The sequence below is a fragment of the Myotis myotis genome, unplaced genomic scaffold, assembly GCF_014108235.1.
Source record: "Myotis myotis isolate mMyoMyo1 unplaced genomic scaffold, mMyoMyo1.p scaffold_m19_p_11, whole genome shotgun sequence".
NCBI lineage: Eukaryota > Metazoa > Chordata > Mammalia > Chiroptera > Vespertilionidae > Myotis > Myotis myotis.
The window spans coordinates 40,364,632-40,386,799 of NW_023416315.1; the positions used below are offsets into that span (position 1 = coordinate 40,364,632).

Genomic DNA, 22,168 nt, shown 5'->3' on the forward strand with positions numbered 1-22,168 from the left:
TATAAATAAAGCCTGCAGACAGCTGTTCAGATCTTTGGGTGAAAGAGTCACTGGTCAGATCTTCTGACCAATCCTTCAATGACTCATCCAATGATTTCTCCAGGACTGAGTTGGTTTGGTTAACTTGGAACATAAAGGTTATCCAGAGTTTTCGTAGGAAGCTTTGCAATAGCTTTTATTTGAATCTTGTGTTGCAGTTTCTTTGTTGATCTGATTTCATCTTCTCCCTCCCCACTCCCCCAAATAGTTTTCATGTACTGAAATTTCTTCAAGTTTTCTGGTCCACTGATGCCACCTTTACCTGTTTTTCAGTCTGTTATGGATCCTTCTTTAGCCATAGCTTTTCTTTCATGTCAGTGGCATTTGGTGGAAAGGAAATAGATATATGTGCTGCTCTGCCATAATTATATGGTACTAGAGGCCTGGTGCATGAAATTCTTGTACAGGTAGGGTCCTTAGGCCTGGCCAGCGATCAGGGCTGATTAGGGTCTTCCAGCGGGCAGCTGGGGTCTTCCTTCATTCCACGCCATCCCCTGATGGTCAGCGCACATCATAGCAAGTGACTGAACTCGTGGTCGAACTCCTGAGGGGACAATTTGCACATTAGGCTTTTATATATATAGATAAGGTATTGATTTAAACTAGGTATCAAGTTTTTTCTGCAAAGGGCCTGATAGTAAATATTATAGGCTTTGTGGGCATAAGGTCTCTGTTGCAGCTACTCAACACTGCAAACGCAGCCATAAACAATATGTAAATAAATGGAAGTGGCTATGTTTCAATAAAACTTTACTTACAAAATTAAGCAATGGATCAGGTTTTGTGTATCCCTAACACCAGTGGATCTCAAACATATTATGCGTCAGGATCTCAGAAAATACTTAATAAAACACATTGCTCTCATCACCTCCAGTTTCTTAATAGATTTGGGCTGGGGATTCCAGAATTTTAATTTTAATTCCAGGTGATTTTGATACTACTGGTCTGTGGACCACACCTTGAGAACCGCTCATCTAAATGATTTTGTTTCCTAAACACTACTGTCTCAACCATTTATTGATGATGCAACCATGTTCCTTATTTGTTTATTTGTTAATTCATCCATCCATTCAACAAGTATTTATTGAATTTCTACTATGTGTCAGGCTCTGTTCTCAGTCATGAGAATATTGTCATGAATAAGACAAAGTGTCTTTTCTCATGAGTGGAGGAACCAGACAAACACAAGTATACCTGCAAAATATCTAGGGTTGGATAAAATAATAATTACATAAGTAAAGCCAAGGAAAAGGTGAGAGAACTATTTTAGAGTAGTCAGGGAAGGCCACTTCGAAGAGATGACATCTCAACAGATGTAACGATGTAAAAGAGCTAATTAGGGGAAAGGTAGATCATTCCAGGAAGAGGAAATAGCAAGTATGAAGGCCCTACTGTAAGGATGAGCTTGTGTTTGAGGAAAAATAAGGAGATCATTGTGTTTTGACTGAAGTAAAGACTAGCAGGATTTCAGTTCAGAAAAGTGGGCGGGGTGTAGAGATTGTAGAGATTTTGAATCTTTATGTGATAAAGAGTTTGCATTTTATTTTATGTTTTACAGGAAGACATTGGAGGATTTTGTGCAGAGGAGTGACATGACAGCATTTACATGTTTGAAGTATCACATGTTTTCTGGGTAGAAAATACTCTATGCGTGTGGTGGCAGCAGGGGTTGAGGATGAGAGTAGGAGCAGAAAGACCAGCTGAAGGATTTCAGAAATTCTGGAGAAGGACTATAGTGTCTTGGACCAAGATTATTTAAGTGTTGAGACACTGCTGGGTGCAGAATATATTCTGCAGAATTTGTTGAAAATTTGGATGTGGTGTATGAGGTAAAGAGCAGTATCAACTATAACCCCTGAGTGTCTGTCTTGAGCTGGGTGGGGATGGGAAGGGAGTTAAAGTTTTACCTTTAGAATTTTATGTTTGAGATATTTTTTTCGACATTCAAGTGGAGTTGTCAAAAAGGCAATTAGATGTAATAACCTGGTGACCAGGTGAAAGGTCAAGGCTCAAGATAAAAGATAAATTTGGGACCTATCAACACACTTTCGATGTTTTGTATTTAAAGCCATACGTCTCCAGGAGGTCACCTACATTGTGGGTGTAGATAGAGAAAAGAAGGGCACCAAGTAGTTAACCTTACTAACTTTGAGATGATGGGAAAAGGAAGAGGAACCAGCAAAAGAAACAGAGAAAGCGAGAAGGAGAGTACGGTTTCTCAGAAGCCAAGTAAAGGAAATGTTTCAAGAAAGAGAGAGTCATCAAAGTTGTCAAATGTTACTGGGTAAGCAAGTAAGATGAGGACTGAAACTTAATCACTTGGTGATCTTGCTCAGAGCGGATGCAGTGGGAAAGTGAGAGTTAAAGTTGTTCAGAATAGAAGAGGAAAAAATGGCAAAAGAGGACATAGAGATGTGAACGTAGTCAACTCCCTCTTGGGATTTTTGCTTCTGGTACTGTTTGCCTAAATTATATGTACCTATCCTAAGAACAAGTAGAACAGCAAGACTAATTTTAAAAACTGCCTGAAGATATTAGATAGCTAACAAAATGGCAAAGAATAATAAGTTTTGGAAGAAGAAAGAAACCCAGAGGGGTAAATCCAGCACCAAGGTCTACATTTTCATTAAGAGAAAAGGTAGCTGAGAGGCTGGGAATCTGAACAGCACCTTTAACAATGTAAAGAGACTAATAGGATCAAGTATGTGATCCAGAGTATGCCCAGGGGACTCTCCACCAGATTTAGAGTTGGAATTGCCAAAAGCTAACTCTTAGGAATAAGTGTGAGTCAGAAGTAGTTCAAATATGGCAGAAACGGAAGCTGAGCTCCAAATAAACTCAATCCTTAATATTAACTTAAGAAAGCTCACATTGTTAGTGCCCCTAACTACTTTCCAGAAGAAAATACAAATTCTCTTTGGAGTAAGACATCATTCTAGGTCTTAAATTATTTCTACAGTGCCTATATATATAGTTGTGCACTCAATAAAATAACTGGTCATTTTTGGAGACAAAATGATAACAAGTGAAAGCCAAGGGGGGGGGGGGGGGGGGGGGTGGAGAAAAACCCTTAACAATAGAAACAGGCTAACAGGAGTATCAGGTAACAGACTTATCTTTAAGATCATTACTTTGCTCAAGGAAATTTAGGACAGATTAGGCAATTTTACAAAAAATTGGAACTATGAAAAAAAAAACAAATTGAAATTCTGAAATTGAATTTACCTGATAACTGAAATGAAAAACTCAATAAATGGGTTTAATAACTTATTAGACACTATTGAAGAGAGAATTAGTGACCTAGGGCAGTGGTCGGCAAACTTCGGCTCAGCAAACTGCGGCTCATGAACCACATGCGGCTCTTTGGCCCCTTGAGTGTGGCTCTTCCACAAAATACTGACTTCTGCCCATGGGCCACGAAGTTTCAATCGCACTGTACGTGTGCGCCCGCACGTGGTATTTTGTGGAAGAGCCACACTCAAGGGGCCAAAGAGTCGCATGGGGCTCGCGAGCCGCAGTTTGCCGACCACTGAGTCCTAGGGGATAGGTAAAGTGGTCATCAGAATGAATTATAGAGAAAAATAAGGAATAAAAAATACAAAGAGAAGTTATAAAATAGGAGGTGTAGTGAAGACACCTAGCAACACTAACTGGACCCCTGGAAAAGCAGAGGAGAGAAAATGGGACATAAGCAACATTTGAAAAGGATAAGGATAGAGTTTTCCAGATCTGTGACAAATAACAAACCAAAGATCCAAAAAGTACTACAAACTACAACTAAGCACTACAAACCATAACTAAAAGGGAAACCACAGTTTGTCTAATTACAGCAAATGTACTGAAAATTAAGACAAAAAGGAAAAAAATTATAAACTAGCTATAGGAAGCTTAAGAAACAACAGTTAGAATGAGATTTCTCTTCTTTCATCAGAAACAATGGAACTTTTTGTAACATTCTGAAAATAACTCAACCTAGATTTCAAAATATCTAAAAATGTATCCTTTCTTAATGAAGATTAAATAAAGATATTTTCAGACCAAAACTTGTGGGGGAAAAAATGTTGTGTTTTTTTTTGTTTGTTTTTTTTTTTTTTTTTTTTTTTTTCCCCAGCAGGCATACACTATGCATGGAAAAGAACACTAAAGATTTTTTTTTTTTTCTTCAGGTAATGGAGAAATAAAACCAGATGGAAGGTAGGAGATTCAGGGGAAAATAAAGAGAGCCAAAGGGAAAATGTATATAAATCTAAAAGATTGTACAAAATAGTACTTATAATTCCTGTTGGATCTAAATATATATAGAATTAAAGTACACAACAATAATATCCAGATAAATGAAGTTAAAAAGGTGTGTTTCTTACATTGTATAAGAGCAGGTAAAAGTGCTAATTAAAATGAGACTTGGTTAAGTCAATGATGATATAATCTCTGGAGTAACTTCTAAAAGTAGTAAAAATATATAACTGTTTTGAGATAAAAACTAGAGTAATAAATAATCTCAAAAAACTGAAAGAGCAATATAATAAAGAAATGATGAACATAGAACTGGTGAGAAAATAGGAAGCAAATACTAACCAAAAGAAAGCTGACTAGATAAATTAGTATCAAAGTAGGCAGATATTTTGAGGAATTTTGTTTTAAAGGTTTGTAGAGAAATAGGCCAAGAACTGGAGGGGGACATTAGTCCAATTTATTTTTTTATACTGTGACCTACTGGAAATAATACAGGAAAGACATACACAATTTAAGAGTAAAGCTCTTTGAATAGAAAAGGGATGGGATTTAGTGCTGAAATGGAAAAGTTGGTCTTAGGGGTGGGACAATACTTTTTTTTTTTAATTAAAATAAGCAAAGGATAAAGATACCAGATTCAGGTACATTTATAGATAGATTTGTGGGCGAGAAGATGAGACAGTTCTCTTCTGATTACATCCGTTTCCGAAGGAAAATCTACTCGTTGAGTGTAGGAGAGGTTAATATTGGTTTGAACAGAGGGAAGGTGTAATATAGCAGTTTTAATAAGTGAAAAAATACATTTCCTATGAAAATATACAAAGAATAGGCAGTGTCGAGAGTCCACTTAATCTTTGCAATCATTAATTTAAAGTGAGGCTAGTCAGTGTGGCAGTCATGTGTTTCTTTCCAGCTAAGTTCATCTTCTTCAGTGAAGATGTAGAGTAGGTGAAGTTGAATACGTGTTCAGGTAAAGCAAGCATGGTTTCTTTCTGTCAGTGCCACACTTCCCTTGTCCTCTTTTATATGTATTGGTAGTGAGTTGGTGAGGGACTGTAATGCTGGTTGTGCTGAAAAGCACCTCCCAGCAAACCCTGTCTGACCCCACAGCTGGTTGTGCTCTGAAATTAGAATGAGGACTACTTAGCACTTTTGTTTCTCAGCTGTTGGCCTACTTGGCAATCGTGGGAAAACAGGAAAGAACCCATTTTGAACTTCACAGCATCAATCCATCTGTCTGCAGACAGACTATGCAGATGCACTCAGATTCTATTCTCTCTTGTGGCATTTACAGCTCTAGGGCCTGGGACAGTGGTTCTCAACCTTCCTAATGCCGCAACCCTTTAATTCAGTTCCTCATGTTGTGGTGACTCCCAATTTCATCGTTACAAATTGAACATAATTAAAGCACAGTGATTAATCACAAAAACAATATGTAATTATCTATGTGTTTTCCGATGGTCTTAGGCGACCCCTGTGAAAGGGTCGTTCGACCCCAAAAGGGGTCGTGACCCACAGGTTGAGAACCGCTGGGCTGGGAGGCTAAGTCATTCACTTTACCTGTGGTTTATATCAGTATCCCCCTTTATGTCATCGATGTCTCCCCCTGTTAGCAACTTTGAGTAGGTTTCTGTGCCTTGAAAATAAGCAATCCCTGACAAAAAGGTCACTTTCCTCATCTGTATAAATGAGGAGGGGTTTTCAAATTATGCACCTTGAAGCCCAAGTTGTCACAGGGACGTGTAAGCAGGATGGAAGAAATAACGTAAAGGCACCAACAGCTCCTGGTCCCGCTAGCCCACTTCTCCTCGGACCCCTATTACATGTAGGGTTCTTGTTAGGGATTTCACTCACAAAGTTTCTATTAAAGAAATGAACGTAAACCCTACTCTTCCAGCTCTTATATTGTAGAATTCCGTGGCGTAGACTCATTTCTATCTGTTTTTAGTGATAGTACAACTTCAAGTTATAAGATGAGGGTAGGTCTGAAATCATTGCTCAGGTCATATGTCGAGGCACGTGTCAATCATTATGACATGGTCGTTATAACCCCCTGGCTATCTTCCTGGTTCTCTGACTCTCAGAAGACCTTGCTGAGTCAGTCACTCTGGTCCAGTTGAGGTGCAGAAGTCGTAATGCTTCAAAGATCAACAGCTTCCTCTCCGATACAATTTTGGCACCTATGTTTCCTTCCCTTCTTCTCTCTCTTCCATGTTGTTCAGAAATACAGCCATTTTGTTGAGGGAGCCTCATTTCAGTGGGGTCATGCCTTGGGCAAGGGATTAACAAACTCCTGTGATCTCATCAGTTCAACCATTTCATTTATAGCTGTGTGGACTGGCAGCTTGTTCTTGGCACAGTTCCAGTGGGCATCCATTAATAATTCTGGGGATGTCACATACTCACCAGCCGTAAATGGGAGCGAGGCCTGACGAGATGAAAAAGTAGAATTAGCTGAGAAGAAGGTACTGAACTTTAGCCTCAGGTCATGTGTACTGGTTGCAAGTCGGTGATTTATTAATTTATTTAATGAAAGGATTATTTTCAATAAATAGGAGATCAAATAATTTATTACTTCTTCAAAGGGTCTCTTGATAAAATCTGGAAAAATTGGCATGAAGAAAGAGGACGTCCTGAGTAAAGCTTAACATTAAATCCAAACTGGAATTCTAACGAACGCTTTCCTTTGAAGACTGGGTGTAGGAAAAGGAGCTACTACATCTTGTTCATTACCTTGGGAGAAAATTCCAGGCTTAATTTTATCAATGAAAAGTACAATTTTTCTTATTCATTTGTATGCTTACTTTTACAGATCCCATGCTTAATGGGCCACAGTGTCTTAGAGGCTTCCTCAGACATGTGGTCCACCATCTGAAAATCAGAGCAAAATCATAAATTTCTTTTTTATTGTCTTAAACAACATTAAATGTGACTCATGATTAAAATAGGAAAAGGACATCATTTTAACAGTTAAAAAATCCCCCCCAAAACCCAAAGAGGATACACTTCCTATAGAGGAAATGCTTAAAGAAAATGAGTTCATGTTTATAAATCTCAGAATTTGTGTATAAAAATGTGAAATGAGGAGAATACTATTTATATTTACAATTGAGGCTCAATGAGTGGCGTCTTGGGAATAAAGTTGTTTAAACCCTAAAAAAAAAAAAAAAAAAGAAAGAAAGAAAATGAACCCCCAGCGGACTTCCTTTGGAGCAGAAAACGAAGCTGTGTGTGTGGAAGGAAGGCATCAGATTCCTGGCCAGCGGCTCTTCTCGGGGCTGTTCTTTGTGTCCCAGGGAGACTGTGTGACTGTCCTCCACAACTGTCTTAATTGTATCAGAAGTTTTATTTAAAAAAATGATCTTATCAAAAGGGCAAAGAAGTATCTTCCCTTTTCTTCCCACTGCCCTAAACCTGAGTATGTCCTTCACAGTTACATTTGTGCATGCCAAAACAAACAAAAAAACCCCACACCGCATCCCTTAGCAACTGAGATTATTGTAAGTAGCATACAATGTACAGAATACACGCTCTGTTTTTGTTAAAAAAAATTTGTTGCGGTGAAAAAATATCTGTTTCTCCTATCCTATTTAATGCCATTTCTTTAAGTCATGCAAGCTAACAGAATCCTAGAAGTCCCTTGCTAAATGCCTTTTTCTCCTTCACTCCTCATATGCCATTGGTCATGAATTCATGGAACTTCTTTCTTCTATCATATCGTGTTAGCTCTACTTTTTTTTATCCATACTCTCTGCCATGACCTCCATTTAATAACTTGTTTCTTTCCTGGGACATTGCATTGTCTCTGTAGATAGTCTTTCAGCCTTCCAACTTGCTTTCGCCTTGGCTCCCAGCAAGCCCATCTCTTGGATAGCCTACAGAGATTTTTCTAAAATGCAAATTTGATTATGTTAAAGCTCCGGCTTAAAGTTTTATCAATGGCTTCCCCACTCTCTGAAGAACAAAGTCCAAATTTAGTTTTATGTTATATAATGATTTTGTTGATCTATCTGGCTTTCATCTCTACCCAATCTGGTATTTCCTTCACAGTCATTGTTGCTAAGACTTTAGTCCTTCCAATGCATTTCATCCCACCATTTTATACCTCCATGTTGCTCACTATGGTACCTATTTTTCTATTCTATCTGAAGGACTCCTACTTATACTTTAATACCCAGATCAAATAGTTCTCTTTTTTTGGATCTTACGAACTTCCTTACTTTGCCCTTAAAAACAGAACTGGTCTTTTTCTTTCTTAGTGATACCAGCAAGCCTAGAGTCCATTGCTGTGCTAAAATTGTCTTCCCTTAAAGACTGGGTCATTTTTATCTTGATATATCCTCTGTCTAGCACTGGGCCTGGTATATGGGAGATACTCTATAAATGTTCATTGAGTAAAAAAAAATCCAAGTGTATAGCAAAAAATATTTAAGACTTTTGTTTTCTTCTGCTTAGAAAAATACTATACAACCATTGTAAAAAATTCAGCAAAGATGCAGAGTAGATGGTCTAGTTTTCAAATTGAATCTCTATGCTTTGTGCTTTATTTCCAAGACCTTTGTAAGTCTATTTTCTTTTATTCCTGGGAATTATCCAAGGGGTTTATTCTGTTTCAGAATAGGCCTGTGCTGTTTATTACAATGGCTAACAGAGAAAGGACTCAGCTGTTGTCCTGGACAGCTTCATCAAAGTGCCACTTCAGGTTGGAATCTTGTTCCCACGCCGCAGCCTCTACGATGCCTTGGTAACAGGAAGGTTGAAACAGGATTTCTTTCTCTCACTACTGGAGATGCTGACACTTTGCCATCTTGCAGTGCACTTGAGAGGGCAGGTACTCTACTGCTACATCTCAGGGCTGGTTTATTATGGTATATGGCATATGGTGTACTTATGTGGTTCCATAGTAATGGCCCCTTGCTAGATCTGGTTCGCACTTCTAGAGCCCTAGATTCCTTTTTCTCTTGTGGTGAATTCTCAAGGACACTATTGTCTGCTCTGTTTCTAATTGTGCTCCTCTCAACTCCTTTCTTCACTACCTGCAGACAAGTCTGCATATCTGAGCCCCAATCGTGCATAGAATTCAAATTTATAATCCAGAAGGCTTCTTAGCCTATCCTTTGTAATAGAAAAAAATAAAAAACTGAACTCCACTCAATGAATATACTAATTGTTTGTCCTAATTTGTACCATTAGCTCTCTTAGTCCTAATAAATAATTGACCCATATAACAGAGAAGGTTTGCGGTTAGTTTTGCTAATTATGAAAAACCTCTGAAGGATGTTGGATTAGAGTCTGATAGTAGACATATATTTTGCTCCTTGGAGAACTAATTCATGGTCTGCTTTTGTCAGTGTATTAAGGTAACTTCAACTGAGTGGTACGTAAGTTGGATAGAGAAATTGGAATTGACTTTTCCCCCTGGATAGCCTGGGTTTTCTTTTGCCTGGCTGCGTATCTGTTATTATTCTGTTGCTTTACTTGTGTAGACATAGTCTGTGTGTTTTTGAGGTGGGTGTTCCATGAATCACACCCAGTTACAGGAAAATGAGTTCTTTAACAACACTCATAACACTGTATATATCTGTGTGGTAGATCCAGATAATACATTTTTTTATGGCTCATGATACCTTTTAATGAGTAGCAAGTACTGGTATTTCAAGGTCTTTATTATTTACTAGAGGCCCGATGCACGAATTCATGCACGGGTGGGATCCCTCAGGTTGGCCTATGGAGATCAGTCCCCAGATCATGTCCCCAGCCTCGCAGCCCCACAGCCCTGCCTGGTACCCCACCTTGGCCTGGTGCCGCCCGCTCACTTGCTCCACCACCCTGCCACGGTCCTGCTTTCGTTGGGGCCCACTGGGCCAGCAGCGCCTCCACTGCTGCTGGCTGCCAGCACTGCATTGCCGACGCCTGCCATGTTCCGTGCTGCCTGCTGCTGATCAGCGCACATCATAGCGAGTGGCCGAACTCCCGGTCCAACAACCACCCGACGGGATAATTTGCGTATTAGGCTTTTGTTATATAGGAAGGATAATACTATGTAGTCTGGCAAATCAGGTGTGATTATTCAACTTTACTGAAAATAGAGAATGTGCTGAGATTATTTTATTTCTTGCTTTGAATCAACTCTGATATACACATATTTTGAACTCATCACTCAGAAACACAGATATATTAAGACCCTCAGTAGTTATTTTTATTAAGCAAATACAAATTGGAAATATTTATGATAAAATATATCAAATTTGAACAAAAATGTTGTAAACAGTAATTCTACAACTGGGAAGACATCTCAATCTTGTTAAGTTTGGTCACATCTTCCCAACCATGTCTAATCTTCAGTATCTTCTTTCTCAAGCATGGCAGGAATAGTATAGCTTTACATACCAGGACAACAATTGGAAGGAAAACAGCTATCATAAAACTTGGAGGTGTATACCACACAAATTGCTTTATATCAACCCATTTATTCCAGGCAAAAATCAATGCATGTATTGTGCCCAGTAGAAGGGCAACAATTCCTAGCTTGCTCTGCAAAAGAAAAAAAAAAATTATCTTGGTGAAGATTCGTTCCAAAAGAGTTTATTCCATAGTACTTAATCTGGATCTGTTCTGTTGCTAGGAAATTCTTCCATTCACCTCTAATGGTTTTCCCATTACATTTCTTAACAATGTCCACTCACACCTTTCCATTCTTTTTAACATGTCCCCACGTTACTCCTACTTTTGGGTAATGCCTCTGTCTCCAGGCTATTTAAATTAAGAACATCCACAACCCTCTTCCTTTCCGTCTCAGCCAGTCAATAACACTGTCTTCCCTTTCTCCACACTTTGTTCATCTCTCTTAGGACATTTATTTTGTGATCGTTTGTCTCTTGTGCATTCGCCTTAATTCTGCCTATCAGGAGACATCTAAAACCAGGGGCCCTCTTACTCATCACAGGACCCCTACAGAAGCAACACAATGAGCCTTTTAGGTGCCCAGCAAAGAGTGGTGGGTTGACTGAAGATTAGTGCAAAAATCAATTCGACCTCAGTGATCTTTATTAATTGCGAAGGCGACCAAAGTGATTGACTTTGATTTTGGTATCTGAATACTAAAACAAATGATCTTGGCCTATGTTAAAAAAATCAAACATTCTGATAAAGTGGGACAATACCAACAATCATTTCAATGTTTGAACAAGACATAGAGATAATGAAGATGTGGAGAAAAATTTCAGCTAGCATTGGGATACTTGGCACCATCCCGATAAAGTTGCTTAAAAATAGTTGTTCACCTAAATAATTTTACGGCATCCTGACGATAGCTCTTCTAGATAACTTTTGACTTCTATTCACTTACTGGAAATGGTCATTAGCCTGCCAGGAGAAATCCAACTCACAATTATTGAGCAGTAAGTACCCTTAAACCCCAATGAATACAAATAGTTAAGTTTCTATTTTCAGATAAAAATCTCCAACATAAATTGGAGAGTAATCAGTTCTTGGACTGTAAATGAGAAGTTTCTAGGTTATTAATTGAAAAAATACATGTGACTTGTTGAAGATTAATTTTACCAAATGTGTATTATGTACTTATTATGAAGTAGGCGTTGTGCATGTAGTGAAATGGGCTTAGTTGTCAAGACGCAGTGCTTGCATTCCTGATTCGATCTGAGCAGTGGTGCTCAGCATGTGTGTGGAAAGTTATTAATGAGGAGCAGGGAACTCCAGTGGCTATCAGGCTGAACCTACAAAATCAACAAACACTGCACTTGGAAAACATGGCACCATTTCTAAGCCACAGTGGAATGACTCAGATGGAGACTTGCTTTTCAGCCTAATCAGATGCCCTGATAAAGTGTTTGTGGGAGTATGACCATGTACAAAGGATAGTAGGGAATGTCTGATTTTGTGGGAATTTACAAAGATGTCTACCCATACAAGGTAAAGCTATAAAATTTTAAAAATCTTGGCAGTGCTTATGGCTTAATTAATTTTAGTCCTTTGAATCTTGTCTGACATAAATCCCCTTGTGAATTCTGGCACATAGCTCTTTTTATGGTGTAATCTACTACTAGGAGATTAACCTCAGTAAATCTGAAATGGTTTGAATTCCAAGAATATTGAGTAGCTTCACGTGAGTAAGCTACATAAAATGTAATTTGGAAAAAGCAGCATTTACAATTAGGTATTAGAATACCTTTGGTAGATATAACTCCATATTTCAAGGAGAGATGCTTTTTTATGGATAGTACAAAGCTATGTAACTTAAAAGGGATGAATAAAATTAGATGCTAGGCAAGAGAATATTTTTATTTTGGGGGGGAAGTAAAAAACCCCATAAATATTAAATTTCTAAAATATCACATTTAAAATTATTAGATGGATAGCTAACACATTTCAAATGTTAGAAATACTTCTCTTTGAGTAATAGCTTTTATTTATATCTAGGAAACACTTCTATTTAGCAGCAATAGGGAAAAATTATAGGAGCGCACAGTATTAATGGGAACAAGTGGTAGGATCTTGGCTACTGGCAAACCATTTGTTATTTTCTATGGGGTAAAGTCAGTATACTTGATGATATTATAAGCACGAAAAGATTGACCGCTCTGAGGGAACAGACACATTTTATACATCATTTACCTGAATATAGTGAAATTCTCTCCATGTCAAAGAGTCACTCACAGATGGAATAGATGTCACTGCCAACAGAGCCAGGATTGCAAGTGCCACGATTCCCAGAGACACATACATTTCCATTCTCCAAACATCATGCTCAATCCAGGCATCTTCTTTCTTTTGTTGGACCTACCAGAGGGTGAAAAGAGGAATGAATGTAAAGAACACCTAGTTCCCGCACATGAACCCCCTCCTACACTCACTCTGGCTGCTATGGAGGGCCTGATAACTGGGGCCTCTACACAATTATGACTTGTTTTTGCATTCCTCTGAAAGAAATGACATAGGAACTATTAATCACTTTCTTGAATGCAACATTGATGTAACCGTTTCATTTATATAATAATTATGGTTAGAACTGTAATGTGCAGGCACACGGGGTAAATAAACAGAAAATAAGAAAAATGAGCATTAAAAGTAATCTCGTGAGGGTGATAGAAAATGGAAATGTGGCTGTGTCCATGAACACAATACTTGTTTGCATTGTTAAAGTTGTAGTTTAAATTTTCAGCTTAAAATATATTCCTCGATGTAAAACTATACAGCCAAGCCCCAATAAAGGGTTAATAATAAAACATTTTAAAATGCAGATTACTTTCTCAGCACAGGGTTTCAACAGGGGTTTGAGGTGTTGATATTAACATGACAAAGAGTTAATCTGTTAGGTGACTTAGACTTTTTGGTTAAGTGATATTGTCGATCTCATCATCCTACCTGTTGATACGCCCAGTTCAGCAACTTGTACCTGTAGGATCGCCTCATTGGATAGGATAAACTATAAATTGCATGCAATACAGCAAAAAAGAAACTGAGCAGCCCAAACTGCTTCCTTGTTAACATCCACCTATCCAACCAATGTGGAAATTTCTTATACTTGGTTCCATTACGGAGCTGTACAGCTGCTGCTATCACACCTGGCAAATACACCAGCGCCAAGAGGGTGATGGAAACCATGGGCAAGACTTTGTTGATGACCAGGATTGGAATTTTATAAAACCACTGTTGATGGGAAGTTACAAGAGGGTGAATTACTTCCCTCAGAAGAGTGTAGAGAAAAGTCAGAGAGGATATGACAGCAGCAATTTTAATTGGCAAGCGCCATTCTGGGAAGAGCTCCTGTTTGCACTGAAGCTTTTGGGGACAGTCAAAGTCATCAAAATGGGCTGTTTGGTCCAAGTGCAAAAGCACAGGTCTTTTCAGCATGCTGGTCTCTCCTGAGTTCTTATTCTACGAAGAAAAGAAAACAAACATCTTAAAATTTAAACAACGAGATTTCCTTGAACGAATTATTTATTGCTCATTGTGCTTTTCAGTTAAAATGGACATTCAGAACCTTGTTTTTGGATACTGGTTTTAGCTGAAGAGATGGCATAGTCTATGTAGCACTGATCAAAGGTGCACGTAGCTACTTTGGAGTTCTCTATTAGTTTCTGTTGCTCATTTTTCAAAATAAATACATGCTTCAGATATCTCCACTAAAGCTTAGGCCATGTGCTTCTGTCTTGAAGGCATAAAAGGATGCAATAATGCAACTGGGAAACTAAAATTGAAAACTAAAAAACATCCAGTAATCTTTGGTAAAAATAGTAACAGTTGTAAATTGTAACAGTTGTATGTATTTTAAAATATTTTTATTGGTTACTGGGTAACTCTTGGCAAAAAACTGAAGAGTGAATTCTTCATTAATTCAAGTGCAGGAGATTAAGACTTATATGGTCATTACTATTAGAAAAAAATTTATAATTTCCGTCATAGTAGTCTTAAACCTTGATTTTATATTTCTAAATTATCTCATTGGTGTAAGTAACCATGGACAAATAGTCTATTAGAAGTACAAAGGCTATATAAGTAGTTAAATCTCATAGGGATGATCTATTTCTTGAGAAAGTTATACTTCTTTACTCAGTTGTATTTCTAGTTAGTCAACAATTCCAAAGAAGGTTACATTGAATATTTAGTCATTTCCACAATTGACTGCTATATCAGCAAATCAAAAAACAAAACAAAAAAACTCAAAATGAGAAATTATATCAGTGTTTCTTTATTGTGTTACTTTATGAATTTACTTTCTCACCCAATATGTATTACTCATTTCTTATAGCTCTATATGTAGAACCTTAGCATTTTAGTGCTCAACATGTTAGTGAGTAACTTGCTCATCTCCTCATTTTATGGATGGTAACTTTACTTCACACAGTTCTCTATAATTTTTGGTGTTTAAAAATAACCTCTCACCATTTGACTTTAACTTCCAGTAATAAATCACTATTACATCCAATGTCTTTTCCAATTACTCCAGTTAGAAGGGAGTTGAGCATGATGCAGCATCTGTCATCTCTTCACATTAAAACACTCTAAGTACAATCAACCGAAATCAATTTTCTGGTTAAGGGTAAAGAGTTACGGAACAGGAAATAGGGCAGTTAACTTGGAAAATAAAAATGATTTCATTTTATGTACACTTATTTTATAAAGTGTGTGCTTATATCTTAATTATTTTGCTTATTAAAATAATTAAGGTAAAATATATAATTTCTGTTAAAACTGAGTTGAGATCATTTAGAAAGGTAAAAAGAGTTTAAAACAAAAAATTTCCACCACTTTTTCAGTTGATAATGTAGTCAGAAACGTTTTATCTTGAGGTAGGGAAAAGTGGGACCAGTGGTTCTTATTCTAAAATTGAATGCATTTGGTTAAACAGTGAACATTAATTAACTTGATGATCTCTTGGTAAGCTGCCATGGTGCCCATTAAAAAACGCATGCTTGCACAACTGTCATATGGGCACTGGCGATTCTTTTGAAACAGACTCATTGAGGATGTTAGAAAACATTGGTAGGGCGTTGGAGATGATATGGTCTAACTCTCTCACTTTACAGATAGACTAAGACCCAGGGTTTTCAGTGACTCATTCAAGGTTATTCAGCTAAGTCCATGGCAGTCAGTCAAGGTACAATTTCTCTCCTATACGTCACTGACCTGCACCCATCACAACATCAGTGACATGAATCAGTGAAAATATCAGCAGACGAGGGTGAAAAATCACTCTTACAGCACCATGAGATATAGAATAGCATTTGAGTTATGTTTATGGATTTTAATTATTATTTTACCAAATAGTCATCTTCTTCTAGACTTCTCCTAGGCTTCATTTTCCAAAGTTCTTGGTTTGCGATGTTTTGTTGGATTTCCATTAATTCTATAAAATATTGCTTCAGCCACCTATGAAAATAAAAATAATTATCTTCTGCAAGTCTATGCTCTTTATGATATTGACAGGGCAACATGAGCAGTTTCCTGTGGGGAACGGCTACAGTGTTTGGACAGGTTCAAGCCTTGGACTGAGGAGAGGGCACAGTCCTCTCATTGCCACGTGCAAGTCCCAGCTTGGAGGGCAGAGCCTTCCCTGCACAATTATAGCCAACAGCTGTAGCTGTAAGCTTGAACCTGTGGTCCAAACACGTGGCCCCACGTGTCTGAGTGATGTGGGCTTGACAGAGTTCAGGTGCATGAAACTGAGCAGGATCGAAACCAATGAGAATGTTGCAAACATCTTGACCACGCCCTTACTTTGCCTCGTGGCATCTGCTATAAAATAAAGACATGGCTTGTGGGTGTTGGTCGCTGTCTCTCAGAGAAGCAGCATACCACCGAGACCCAGCTTTCATTCTCTTGTCTGTCTTGTCTAAGCCTCTCAGCCGCCCCACTCAGGTTCACCCTTGGCCTTGCTGGCACGGCACAGTTTCCTCATATGAGGACTACAGCGGCAGATAAGATATAATTAAAATACAGTTAGTGACTGATTTACACATTAAACTTTACATTATAATCTCCATCCAGGGCCCTTGTGTCAAGAGAAACTGCTTTACTTTGTCCAACTAGCGGTACAATGTATGACCTAGGTGTCTACTAGTATATGAAATTCAAATGGTTGGATGTTGCCTTTTGTTTAGGGGAATTTAACTCCAGGTGCTCATTTAGAAGAATGCCAACTCCCCTCAAAGGTAAATAGAATTAGGAATGCATTTTTTTCTGAGAGTAATAATGTTATCAATGGAAGCTGGAGTTTGCTGGTGTAAGATCAGGAAGTTGTATTTTTGGGGGTTGACACTAGAATTTGAAGTAATAATTAAATGATTTTATGGGCAAATTTTTTGAGTTTCAGACAATGAATAAAATGGACACTCTCGGGAAGGTGAACTCTGATAGTGGCACAAAGGAATGAAAGGTGGTATTTTCAGAGTAACAGACTGGTTTTTGTTGGTAAAACACACATTGCTGGTATTTCCACTGGGGTTATTGAGCTTTGTTCAATCACTGACATGCCCCTATTCTGATCAACCCTGTGGAAACTAACTTTGTCCAACTTCCTACCCTATAAAGGACTGTTTTCCTAAATACCCAACAGAACTTCATTCAGGCTTGGTGTAACATTTTTTAGGAAAGAGAAACATATAATGTCACAATATTATTCATTGTTTTTATTTGTTCTAAATGTATTTCCAGAGGAATACATCTCCAATTTGTACTTTGTGAAATTCAATGAGTAAAGCAGATTAGATATATAACAATTTGACTGAGAGAAAACATTCTAAATGTTTCTGAATTTTAGAGCACCTGCAACACTTCATTGAATGGAAAGCTGTTGCCAGGAATAGTTTAAAATACTTAAAGCACTCTCCAACTTTTAAAGGTTTGATCTTCACAAAGAATGAGGAAGAGCGCCGAAACCGGTTTGGCTCAGTGGATAGAGCGTCAGCCTGCGGACTGGGGGGTCCCGGGTTCGATTCCGGTCAGGGGCATGTGCCTGGGTTGCGGGCATATCCCCAGTGGGAGATGTGCAGGAGGCAGCTGATCGATGTTTCTCTCTCATCGATGTTTCTAACTCTCTATCTCTCTCCCTTCCTCTCTGTAAAAAATCAATAAGATATATTTAAAAAAAAAAAAAAAAAAAAAAAGAATGAGGAAGAGCGCCCTAGCTGGTTTGGCTAGGTGGATAGAGCGTCGGCCTGCGGACTCAAGGGTCTCAGGTTCGATTCTGGCCGGGGGGCATGGGCCTTGGTTGTGGGGACATCCCCAGTGGGGAGTGTCCAGGAGGCAGCTGATGTTTCTGGCTCTCTATCCCTCTCCCTTCCTCTCTGTAAAAATTCAATAAAAACAAAACAAAAAAGAATGAAGAGCCATCTTTACATAGTTCCACCATTTGCCCTTGTTGAAGCACTCTGCGAACATTTTCCATATATTATTCATTTTCAAGTTTCACAATATTCATGCTGAGGATATTTTTTTAGTCTGTCCACCTTGACTGGCATTGAACTCGGAACCCTTCAGTCCACCGGCCGAAGCTCTATCCACTGAGCCAAACCAGCTAGGCCTCCCCCTTTTTTTTTTGAGTAAATACCTTTATTACATGAGCTAAGATAGGAGGGAAGAGGATTTCTTTGCCTTTCTGGGCCTTGATTTTCCTTAGAATGCTAGTTCCGTGCCCTCTAGCACACAGCCATCTAGTCTTGAAGCGATGCATGAAAGAAGTTTGCCCGCTGGTCCTGTTCCTTGAGAAGACTGCTGATTTTGGCATCCTTTCTCCTTTCATCATATTTCTTCTGAATTCTCTTTGATCTTTTTTTTGTTTAAAATCTCTTTCTCCTCAATAGTCAGCTTGGCCCCCTTCTTGTGGCCCAAGGACAGTGCCTGGTGGGACTCATACCACTGTCAGTACGGTGTGCTGTCAGTGAGCACGATGCAGTTCCTTACTAGGGTCTTTACCAGTTAGTTCATTGCTGGATGCATTGTAGACATCAATAATCCTTGTTTTGCGAGTCGAATACTCTGAGCCCCAGAAGTTGCCCCTGTCCAGCCTCAAGGCTCGGTACTTCTTGTTGCCTCCCCGCACGTGGACTGTGTGTATGCAGCGGGGTCCAATCTTCGTGCTGGCAGCAGGGCGTCCCAGTTCATATTTTCACTTCTCACGGTAGGCCTCTCTCTCGCCCCCAGTCTTGCAGCGCTTGTGCCAGCTGACCCTAGAGATGCCTGTGGTTTGGTGCTGGCTGAAAAGAGCCCATTTAAAAAAAAAATTATATAAAAAATTTCCTCCATTTGGAGAAATGCTCTTCCTTTGGCCATAGAAGTGGGCATATGACTCAGTCTGGGCTATTCCCAGTTCTCTATTCCTCTGATCACATTGATTGGTTTAGGGATGGCACACTAGTACAAGCCCTGCTGAACCAGTCAGATCCTCCTTTGAGATTTATACATGGAAGTGGAAGATAAAGAGGACATGTCTAACACATGAAGTTGGGAGGATGGAAACCTACCACTTCCTTCCCCATGCCGTGAGGGGGAAGATGCCTTCAATAGGATGGAGGACAGACCAAACACAGAAGCACAAGCCAGAAATAGGCACGCAGAAGAGGTCCAGTGGTATACTTTGAGTATTTAGATTCCCTGAGAGATGATACTGATATTTTCAGTTACACAGGCTAATACATCCTCTTTCTTTTGCTTGTTAGTTTGACTTGGGTTTATAGCATTGGCATTTGAAAGAGTTCTGAGTAAAGCACATGCCAAGCATCTAGTATTCATGACCTCAACCCTGTGATGGACACTGAGGAGGGAAAGAAAAATGAGACTTCATGCCAGCTCTGGGGGAGCTTATGGTATTTTTCCTTAAACAGTATTACTCCAAATCATCTGGTGATTTAGGTAACATTATAAGGAGAACCAAAGGCCCAGTGCACGGGTGGGGTTGGGCCGGGCTATCCCATGGGGGCCGATCTGGCCGGGCCGGTGAGGGGAGGGATGCGAGGGGAGGGATGCCGGAGGTTGGCTGGCTGCCCCCTACCCTGCTACCCTGATCGGGGTGAGGGGCCAATCGGGGCCCAGCTGGCAGGGGGTGGAAGGGGGTGCTGTGGGAGGTCAGCCGGCCCTGCCCCCGATGGGGAGGGGGAGCGGGGCTGAGTATATAGCCATTCATCTGCATGGGAGCGAGACCATGCTGAAGAGCAAAGCCAAGGAAAAGCCCAGGGCAGTGAGTGAGGTGGCCTGTTGACTGTGTGGCCCACAGTCAACTTTGTGCCCAGAAGCCAAGAAAATGTCAGTCGAGTAAACTATGGTGGTTTCCATCAGACATTAACCAAATATATAATTTAAATTCCACAGTGAAATCTTCTCATGAAAATAAATAAATAAATAAATAAATAAATAAATAAATACAGGAAACAGCGCAGTGTTCAGATATTAGGAACTCCCGAATTTGACCCAAAGTTCTCTTTCATCCCCATTAAAAAAGCAAAGCATATTTCTTGATGTGACTGCTCCATTTTGCTGTAACAGGACTGCTGACCTCATGTTCCTGCTAAATATTGACATAGCCCAACTGACTCATGTTTATGTCGAAGAGTTTAGAATATGAAGAAACTCAATGACTGGAATACATTGTGGGTTGCTTTGCAATTCCAAACTGATACTTTCAGTGGACACTTTTGTTACCACGTTTAACTACTGAAGGGGAGATGTTTTTCTTCCCTGGGCTGCTATTCTTAAGCACTGCATCTGCCCTGTGCTAAATGAATGACTTATTAAACGTCAGGATGTTGAGAGAAATATATATATATATTAAAAAGAACAGAGTAAGAAATCTGAAAGTGTTCGTATATTTTATCTCTGCAATCCCCTCCAAGTGGATTTGACCCAGGACGAAAATAAAGCCTTGATTGGCTGTTTGGAGGGAATCTGTACCCCAATCCAGATCCTGAAAGAGGAGGACTAATGTTCCAAGGATTTAAAAACTTCCTGTTACTAGGAAACGCGAAGACCAGCGGCGCGATTTTAAGCACTGTGTACCAACCATTCATCAATGCCAGGCAAACCCACGGCGATTTTGCCAAGTTGGCAAACTTGCCGTCAGAACCCAACCTAATAGTAAACTGCATAGCGCATCATTTCCCCCGATCCCCCAGCGAAAAGGCTTCCTGATGAGTGTCTGGCTCCCGCCCCGGGACCGGTCCCAGCGGAGCGGTGTGCTGCGCGGGGGGCCGGCTGTCCGGCAGCGCAGCGCGCCCCGCACAGGCGCTCACGGGCGAGTGGAGCCGCGCTCGCCCGGAGCGCCGCCGCCCGGTCCCGCGCCGGCTCGCACCCCGCGGCGGCCCGAGGCTGGAAGCCGGCGACCAGCCGGGATGATTCAAGGGACTTACCCGCTTCCCGGCGCGACCCGACGGTTAAGTGGCGGCCGCGAAGCCGTCCCGAGGTACCAGCCCCACGCGGCGCCCGAGCCCAAGAGCGCGGGCGCTGACCCCGCCCCCGGGTCCGCGGCCGCTTTAGCGCCACCTGCGGGCGCCGCCCGGCCTGGATGCGCTGTCCGCGCAGGTCCCAGGGGCCCCGTGTGGGGTTTCCTCTGTGTTGCAACCTGGCCGCTCCCGTCGATTTGTTTGTTTCTCGCTCAAATTGCCCTGCCCGCCCCCCCCCGCGGAGGTCGGCTGCACCCCCTCCTGCTCGCCTTTCTGCGATCTTCCAGTAACGAACCTTGGTGCCATGGTTCTCAAACGTTAACGTGCACCAACGGCGGGGCTTATAAGAACACCCCCCGCCCCCCACAACCGCCACAAACCCTTTCCAGCTCCGTGGGCCTGGGACGGGGCCTGAGGTTCTGCGTTTCTAACAAGTTCCCAGGTGATGCTGGAGCACGGTCAGTCCAGCCTTTGAGATGGATCATTTTAAAGCTCCGCTAGTCCATTTTACTTATGTGTTTATTTACTGAATTTATTGGGGGTACAGGTTTCGAGGGCACAACTCAATGAAGCATCATCTGCGCACTGCATCCTGCACCCATAGCCCCAGGCAAAGCCTCTTTCCCTCCCCATCCCTCCCCGCTCCCCACCTTCACCCACCACCGTGGCCACCCTTTCCCTCCGGCCATCACCTCACTGGTGTCTGTGTCTATGTGTTATTATGAACTTTTTTTTCTTAATTCCTTCACTTGCATTCAGTCCCTCAACCCTGCTCCCCTCTGACAGCTGTCGGTTGGTTCCACGTATGTATCCATGCCTCTGTTTCTATTTTGTCTTTATTTTGTTCATTGGATTCCACATATAAGTGAGGTTATATGGTCTTTGTCTTTCTCTGACTGGCTTATTTCACTTAGCATAATAATCTCCAGATCCATCCATGCTGTTACAAAAGGTAAGTTCTCTCTCTCTTTTTTTTAAAGGACCAAGTAGTATTCCATCAT

General features: G+C 40.4%; 1 protein-coding gene across 2 annotated transcripts; it reads right to left on the reverse strand.

The window, feature by feature from the left end:
* Positions 1-10,445: 10,445 nt before the first annotated feature.
* On the reverse strand, positions 10,446-21,249 carry STEAP1 (STEAP family member 1). Of its 2 annotated transcripts, XM_036328267.1 has the most exons (6): positions 21,135-21,152; positions 16,056-16,164; positions 15,178-15,296; positions 13,657-14,169; positions 12,907-13,071; positions 10,446-10,806 (listed from the first exon to the last, which is right to left on the reverse strand). In XM_036328267.1, exons 3-6 carry the CDS (start codon positions 15,178-15,180, stop codon positions 10,549-10,551), a joined length of 939 nt encoding a protein of 312 aa, XP_036184160.1. In that variant the 5' UTR covers positions 15,181-15,296; positions 16,056-16,164; positions 21,135-21,152; the 3' UTR covers positions 10,446-10,548. The 2 variants fall into 2 exon arrangements, with proteins under 2 accessions (XP_036184160.1, XP_036184159.1); XM_036328266.1 differs by lacking the exon at positions 15,178-15,296 and having other exon boundaries at positions 21,135-21,249.
* Between the last annotated feature and the right edge of the window lie 919 nt (positions 21,250-22,168).

Bases quoted from the DNA above. Each gene is read 5' to 3' on its own strand.
- STEAP1 (XM_036328266.1), bottom strand. From the start codon at position 16,136: ATGGAAATCCAACAAAACATCGCAAACCAAGAACTTTGGAAAATGAAG. The intron at 14,170-16,055 runs GTAAAATAATAA...TTTTCTTCGTAG, and splicing joins TAGAAGAAGATGACTATTTG to AATAAGAACTCAGGAGAGAC. The intron at 13,072-13,656 runs GTAGGATGATGA...ACCCTCTGGTAG, and splicing joins TGAACTGGGCGTATCAACAG to GTCCAACAAAAGAAAGAAGA.